The sequence below is a fragment of the Hippopotamus amphibius genome, chromosome 3 (genome assembly GCF_030028045.1).
Source record: "Hippopotamus amphibius kiboko isolate mHipAmp2 chromosome 3, mHipAmp2.hap2, whole genome shotgun sequence".
Classification (NCBI taxonomy): Eukaryota; Metazoa; Chordata; class Mammalia; order Artiodactyla; family Hippopotamidae; genus Hippopotamus; species Hippopotamus amphibius.
Genome location: NC_080188.1, coordinates 110,191,488 through 110,199,533, shown reverse-complemented (window position 1 = coordinate 110,199,533; position 8,046 = coordinate 110,191,488). Strand labels below are relative to the sequence as shown.

The 8,046-nt window shown below is 34.2% G+C and overlaps 1 protein-coding gene across 1 annotated transcript; it reads right to left on the bottom strand.

The window, feature by feature from the left end:
- Positions 1 to 523: 523 nt before the first annotated feature.
- Positions 524 to 1,459, bottom strand: LOC130850183 (olfactory receptor 4P4-like). The gene has a single exon (XM_057729579.1). It carries the CDS (start codon positions 1,457 to 1,459, stop codon positions 524 to 526), a length of 936 nt encoding a protein of 311 aa, XP_057585562.1.
- Positions 1,460 to 8,046: the final 6,587 nt, after the last annotated feature.

The following is an 8,046-nucleotide window of genomic DNA, read 5'->3' as shown; positions in this document are numbered from 1 at the left end:
TGCTGAGGGTGAGTGCTCAGAAATATCGTAGGCCTTGGAAGCCCTGTCATGGACAGAACCAGGAGGAAAGACCTTTCCTCCTGCAATTTAACAGATGTGTCCTCCACTGACAGCCTTAACAAGTATACTCACTGCAGCTCAATCACAACAGGACAGAGAGTGAAAGGGTAGAATGTAGCTGAGAGGCAAAAATTTAATAACTAGGTCATCAAACAGAGCTCAACCCTGAAAAATTCTCTTTTGCAAACTTACATTTTCTTAATTATCTGTGTGTCCAGAGTGTCAGCAATTTGTCTTGTCCCCAGGTTTACATGTGAATGATTATTAAAATTCTCTTGCCTCACAACTCACCACTATGGATTAGAGAAATTGTCACTTTACTCATATTTCTTCAGCTCATCAGCTCTGACCTTTATAAAGTGGACAATTAGGGTTCAAATCACTCTCAAAGCTAATGGAGGTCTCTGATTCCAAGGCCCCATTTACTCCTGCATAAAGATTTTAGCATGCCGAGTAGAAAAAATCAACTATATTTTTCTTCATAAAATATCTTTTGACACCAAACCTTTCTTATGGCCTTTTTCATCTCTGTATTTCTCAGGGTGTAGATTAAGGGATTGAACATTGGAACAATGATAGTGTAAAATAAAGAAAATATTTTGTCCTCAGGGAAAGTGGTAGGGGGTCTGAGGTAGGCAAAGATGGAAGGCCCAAAAAATAAGACAACCACAGTGATGTGAGATCCACAGGTAGACAGGGCTTTGCACCTTCCTTCAGCTGAGTGATTTCTTAAGGTGAATAATATAATGACATAAGACCCAAACAAGAGTATAAAGGTTACCAAGGCAACCATTCCTGAATTGGCAACCACCAGGATACCAGTGATGTAGGTATCAGTACAGGCAACTTTCAGCAAAGGAAAAATATCACAATAATAGTGATCAATTTCATTGGGGCCACAGAAGGGCAAATTAATTACCATAGAGAACTGAGAAAAGGAATGGACAGCCCCACCAGCCCAAGCAGCCAAGAGGAGGAGATTGCACCTTGTGCTGTTCATGATAACCATGTAGTGGAGAGGCTTGCAGATGGCAACACAACAGTCAAAGGCCATGACTGTAAGGATGCAGATTTCAATCATTCCTAAGAAGTGCAAGGAAAAGACCTGTAACATGCAATTACCATAAGAGATGGTTTTCCTTCCCAGGAGCAGGTCACTGATTAGTTTAGGTGTCACACAGGAGGTATAGCAGATGTCCATAGAAGGTAAGTGGCTGAGGAAATAGTACGTTGCCTGGTGAAAAAGAGGGCTGCATTGGATGGAGACAAGGATCAGAAGGTTTCCAACCAACAGGGCAACATAACAAAATAAGAAGAGCACAAAGCAAAATATCTGTATGTTCTGGTCAGATGAAAGCCCCATAAAAATGAATTCTGATATATTCCTCTGATTTTCCATAAGGCAAGTTTAATGTATGTTATGAAAAAATACTTGAGGACCTGAAAAAAAAATCAGCACATGCATTTGGATGAAAACACTTACAGTAAAATTATAATCATATATAACCATTAGCATATCATTGAAGCGAATTCATAAATTTTTAATTTTGATTATATGTGTTCTTGGAAACTACAGATAATATCTCTCCTTCAGAGTTTTTATTTTTATCCAAATATTCTATTAAATTGATGGAGTTAAATATGTATTTATTCAGTATTCCCAAGTTTTTAAATTTAATGATTAACATACTATTTCCTAAAGGGAAAGGAGGAAATAACACTATTATTATTTATAACATTTAGAGAAAAATGAACCTTTATTTATTTATTTATTTATTTATTTATTTATTTATTTATTATTTCTGAGTATGTGTTATATTGATATCTTAAATGTGTATGTTTTATACTTACAAAGATTTTATTTTATTTCCTGTTTAGTTCTCCAAGAGGATGTGGACTACCTCCATGTGTTCTCTGCATGCGTATGTGCAAGGAATATAATGAAATTTATGACATATTTGCCTGAATCTTGAACTGTTTGAGTGGACAATTTAGTTTCAAAACAGATGATTTTATTTGCCCTGAATGAAAGAAGCAACCTCATGAACCCGGGGATCAATCTCAGGATATAAGCCAAGCAACTGGAATACACAAATGTAAACACTGGAAGGCTTGTCAGTGATGAACATCATAAAAACAATTGTAAAATATATGCATCTCTCCCAGTTAGCTTTGACATGTTAAAGTCAATACTTTTGTATTAAACTGTACATTTGTTAAAATTAGTGGTTTAATAAGTAAAGGAAAAAGAAAACTGCTTAAATTGTACAAGTATGCTCTAATTCTGCACCATTTATAAAGTTATATATATATATATATATATATATATATATGTTTACTGGGTACCCACTGAAATTCAGTAAAATATGATGTTAAAAAAACAACCACAAAGCATACTCTATGGTCAGTAAGCATTCAACTATTATGTGTTGAATGAATGAGGGCCTGATTAATGAATTTGCTTACATCATTTTTCTATATGATTTTTAAGACATGAAGTATGCAACAGTGAAAAACAATGCACTACTTACAGGGGATCTCACCTAAATGTTATTCTCACACTGGTAAGAACTTGTGTGGAATACAGAGAGCCTATTCTACCTTACTTCTAGATCAAGTGAGGAGGCCATATCCAGGTATCACAGACTCTGATTTTTAAAAAGACAAAACTTTTTGTTGCAGAGCTAAGTAGAAATCAACAAATTCATCATTAACCATACTGTTCTACTATATTATTGGTAATATTTGAAATGATTTTAGTTAGCAAATAGACATGACAACAATATATTTTTAGTACCATTTTAGTTTAATATATCTGATTCTATGAGGGAGAAGTTTTTGATTTGGCTGTCTTATATCTTTATTATCTCTTCTTCCTATTTTCCATTTTTCACATAATTATAACAGATCTCATCCTCGGATTTTCCAGAGATCATGGTGACTAAATAAAATGTATTAATTTTGTATGGTTCATTTAAAAAAGTCACAGTTACAGTTACAAGATATATCTGTTATATGGCAATAATATATAACTTCCTTTTTAATAAATTTAAGTACGTTGATATAAAAAGAATTATTAAATAAGAAGGAGGCTAATTATTAGGATGACTTAATCATGGAAACATGATTTAATTCTTTGTTCCAGTACAAGAAAATCTGATGAAAAGTAACTGAATCAGTTTCCTAAATCAGAACACTAATAAATGGTAGCTCATAGAAACTAAGTGAGGCTTTCATTCAGTCTGGTGCTGCCTCCTTTAAATGAAAGCAGAGGGGACAAGGAATGATGGAAGATAGCAGTGGTAGGACCTACTTGAATCTATATGTCAAATTCTTTGCAATACAACCTCTAAGTGATATTGCTAAGTCACTCTGAAAATACATCCTTACAGTTATAAAAATTAAGGTGTAGATTAGCATTTCTGTGACTTCAAATTATTTTGCTACATTTCTGCCTACAATTTGACCACAATAGATTTTAATATACTGGTTTATACAATTAAGGGATTAACTATTTATTGTTAATTGAATATTGTTAAGGGAATTAATGGTGAACTATTAAGTATTGCTACAGATACTGACAATAACAAAATTAATCTAATGAAAAAACTGAAGGGAATAGAATTAGAGCCAAGGAAAACAATAACCTTTTTATGACTGAAGGAAAAATTTCAAAACATTAAACTCACATATTTCACTTATAAAATTGTAAATGGCTTTTAGAAAGGCAATATAGAAAGAATAGAAAAGCTGAGGAGTGTAAAATAAAGAAGAGAACTAATTACATTGATTCAAACTCAGTATATAATAGTAAATATCCAACAAAACAGATCATCAGCCCTTATATGTTTCTAACACACAAAGATTTGCCAATAAGTGAAATAATAGATCCTGATGCCTGGCTAATTGTTCATTTAATTTTTAAATATTTGGGTTTGTATAAAAGCTGCCATCAGGTCAAACATTTATTTCTGGATTAGTGGAAGACTAACTCCTATCATCCAGCATTAGCTTAGACAACTACCAATTTTATTGCCCATAATTGTTTTAAACATTTCCCTTTCCATGAAGTTTTACTAAGAACTTATAACAGGAACAGTGTACTCTTTTGAGTTTCTTCATTTGGGATGGATGTTTAATCTGTCTAAACCTCAGAATCCTTATGCATGCAACTGTGATATTTATACCTGGTTAGAGAAAATAATGAAGGATACATGAGATTATGATGTGAAGTTCCCTAGTATGGTACCTAGTACATACCCACAAGACAGATTTACTTTCCGTACCATTAATTTACTTTACCTTACTCCAATCAGTTTAACTTATTTTAGGAAGATGATCATTTGAAAGGTAGTTCTCTGTAGATTAGATGCTCAAAAGTCACAGACAACATAAACATTTCAAAAATTTAATGATATTATCCCCTACTCCAATTCAGCTTGCCATATACAATTAAAGCTAAGCATCACTAAAACATGCCCTGTGCTTACTCAAGGCTTTCTACCACCATTAAATGTACAGCTTTACAATAACAATTAAGGAGAACAAAGGGCAAAAGGCATGCAATTAGCCTAAGGTAAACAAAAGAAAAATCAGGATGACCCCTCTGAGTTGCCTTCAGCTTAGTTTTTGGCTCTTCAGGAAAATATCTACTTGGTACATTCTCCACCTTTGGTACTAACTGTGCTAACTCTTCTCTAGCATATAAACCTGAAATGAAATGCAAGACTATAGACCAGTGATTTAAAGAAAGCTACATTAATTCTCTGCAAATATCTTTAGAATTGCTTTTCTGGGAGAAATCCTACTATTTTGCATGGGATAACAAGAGTTAGATATTCCTGAATCCATCCTGAATTCATACAAAAATATGAATTCATTCCACAGGGATGTGGGCTGGTCTTTTGATTGCAGATATAATTTATTTTCATCTGCTCTGAATCATGAGTAAACCAGGAACGTTTTTATATATCTGCTAAAGGAATGTGCATATACATTCCCTAGGAGTCATCTCTTTTATGCCTATGCCTGGATGAAACTTGCTTTGCCAGAGCCAAATATAAACAGAAGGAGATTGTAAGAATTTACCTCTTTGGAAGCTAGATGCATTTATTTTTCCAAAAGCATTTCTCAAAAAGAACCTTGACATAATCATGAACCGGTCATCCAAGGTTGTATTCCTCAGTCTTCTTGGGAATTTTCAGGCTGTAAATTTACTTTCCACTTTTGCCTTAGCTGGGTTTGGGACACTGTATCTCTAGAGGGCAGTATTCTTATTCAGACCCAAGGAAGTTCAGGTAATCTGCCACCTTTAGCTAATTTTCCGTTTTGAAAAGCAAGAGCCCTATGGATGCATGAGGTGGTCTCCTTGGGAAGAGGTCTCTACTTCTTTGAAAGGGAAGAACAAAGAGAATCAAAGTGAAAGATGCAGAGTCCCAATAAGAGTCATGACAAAGCAATATGGATGTATGTCTCTTAACAATAAAATCACTAACCAGCTGGCACAGTATTCCCCTAGGTTCCAGGGTGTTTACTATCACATTTATTTCCATTTCTCAAATGGAAGTTTTGGTTTTGCAAGAAAAAGAGAATAACCAAACCAAATTAACTTTCCTTTCCTTCTCCTTTTGGCAAAAAGGAAAAGATCCACACAGCTGTGAAACATCTATTGGGACTCAGTATTATAGGTTATTGTATATTGGGTATAATTGCCTGTGCTATACAGTGAATTCTTGTTTCTTAACTATTTTATGTACAATAGTTTGTTTCAGTTAATTCTATATTCCTAATTTGTCCCTCCTCCCCTTCTTCTCTCCTTTGGTAACCATAAGTTTCTTTTCTATGTTGTCTGTGAGTCTGTTTCTGTTTTGTATATAGATTCATTTACATTATTTTTTGGATTCCACATATAAGTAGTAATATCACATAGCATTTGCCTTTCTCTGTCTGACATGTCACTACGCATAATATTCTCTAGGACCATCCGTGTTGCTGCAAATGGCGATATTTTCTTCTTTTAAAATTATTATCAATCTGGAAAAAATTTAGTGCAGTAATTATCTCTTTAAATATTTTTTTCTCATTGTTACCAAAACCCTAGTGTCTGATAGATATATGTTTCTCCCCTTTACTTCCTTGATAATGTCTATTAATATATTTTTAGCATTTTCAATCTTTCTCTCTCTAATTTCATGTTCTGGTAATTTGTTAATAATCAACAAATGTACACATTGTTATATTTAAATAGATAATCAACAAGAACCTACTGTTTAACACAGGGAACTCTACGCAATACACTGCAATAACCTAAGTGGAAAAAGAACTTGATAAATAATAGATACATATCAAAATTGGGGGAGGGGGGTGTTGGGGTGGAATGAATTGGGAGATTGGGGTACCCATAAATACATTACTGATAAGAAAAAAATATCAAATTGTGTACTTTAAATACATGCAGTTTATTGTATGTCAAAAAAAGAATAGATACATGTATATGTATAACTGAATCACTTTGCTGTACACCTGAAAGGGATACAGTATTGTTAATCAACTATACTCCACTATAAAATAAAAATTTGAAAAATGAAAAAACATTAAAAGTGGTAAATTTAAAAAAAAAAACACTAAAATGCTATTTACTAACTCTCTCTCAAGATATACGTACCCTGTTTTATCCGTTTCAAATTAAAATATTCTTTTTTATTAGTTTTTTTAACAATCGACATTTATGAGATTTATATTCCTATATCATGTTTTAAAAATTATTATTTTTATATAATAAATATATTTATATTATATTTTGTCTGATGACTATAATAAAGGCAGCCACTGTGTGACACTCTGCAATATCACTTTTCAATATAATTTTCCCCTATAGTCAGGGATTGTTTTTCCCATGTGATCATATAGTTTTTTTTCTTTTTTTTTTTATTATTTTTTGGGCGTACACCAGGTTCAATCATCTGTTTTTACACACATATACCCATATTCCCTCCCTTCCTTGACTCCCCCCCCTCGAATCCCCCCCACCCTCCCCATCCCAGTCCTCTAAGGCATCTTCCATCCTCGAGTTGGACTCCCTTTGTTATACAACAACTTCCCACTGACTATTTTACAGTTGGTAGTATATACATGCCTGTGCTACTCTCTCGTTACGTCTCAGTTTCCCCTTCACCCCCCGCCCCCTCCCATACCTCGAGTTCTCCAGTCCATTCTCTGTATCTGCATCCTTGTTCTTGTCACTGAGTTCATCAGTACCATTTTTAGATTCCATATATGTGAGTTAGCATACAATATTTGTCTTTCTCTTTCTGACTTACTTCACTCTGTATGACAGATTGTAGCTCTATCCACCTCATTACATATAGCTCCATCTCATCCCTTTTTATAGCTGAGTAATATTCCATTGCATATATATGCCACATCTTCTGTATCCATTCACTTGTTGATGGGCATTTCTGTTGCTTCCATGTCCTGGCTATTGTAAATAGTGCTGCAATAAACATTATGGTACAAGTTTCTTTTGGGATTATGGTTTTCTTTGGGTATATGCCCAGGAGTGGGATGACTGGATCCTATGGTAGTTCTATTTGTAGTTTTTTAAGGAGCCTCCAAATTGTTTTCCATAGTGGCTGTACCAACTTACAGTCCCACCATCAGTGCAGGAGAGTTCCCTTTTCTCCACACCCTCTCCAACATTTGTTGTTTCCAGATTTTGTGATGATGGCCATTCTGACTGGTGTGAGGTGATACCTCATTGTGGCTTTGACTTGCATTTCTCTGATGATTAGTGATGTTGAGCATCTTTTCATGTGTTTGTTGGCCATCTGTATGTCTTCTTTGGAGAAATGTCTATTTAGGTCTTCTGCCCATTTGTGGATTGGGTTATTTGCTTTTTTGGTATTAAGCTTCATGAGCTGCTTGTATATTTTGGAGGTTAATCCTTTGTCCGTTGTTTCATAGGCAATCATTTTTTCCCATTCTGAG

Excerpts from the sequence above, each read along its gene's own strand:
- LOC130850183 (XM_057729579.1), bottom strand. The coding sequence starts at position 1,459 with ATGGAAAATCAGAGGAATATATCAGAATTCATTTTTATGGGGCTTTCA.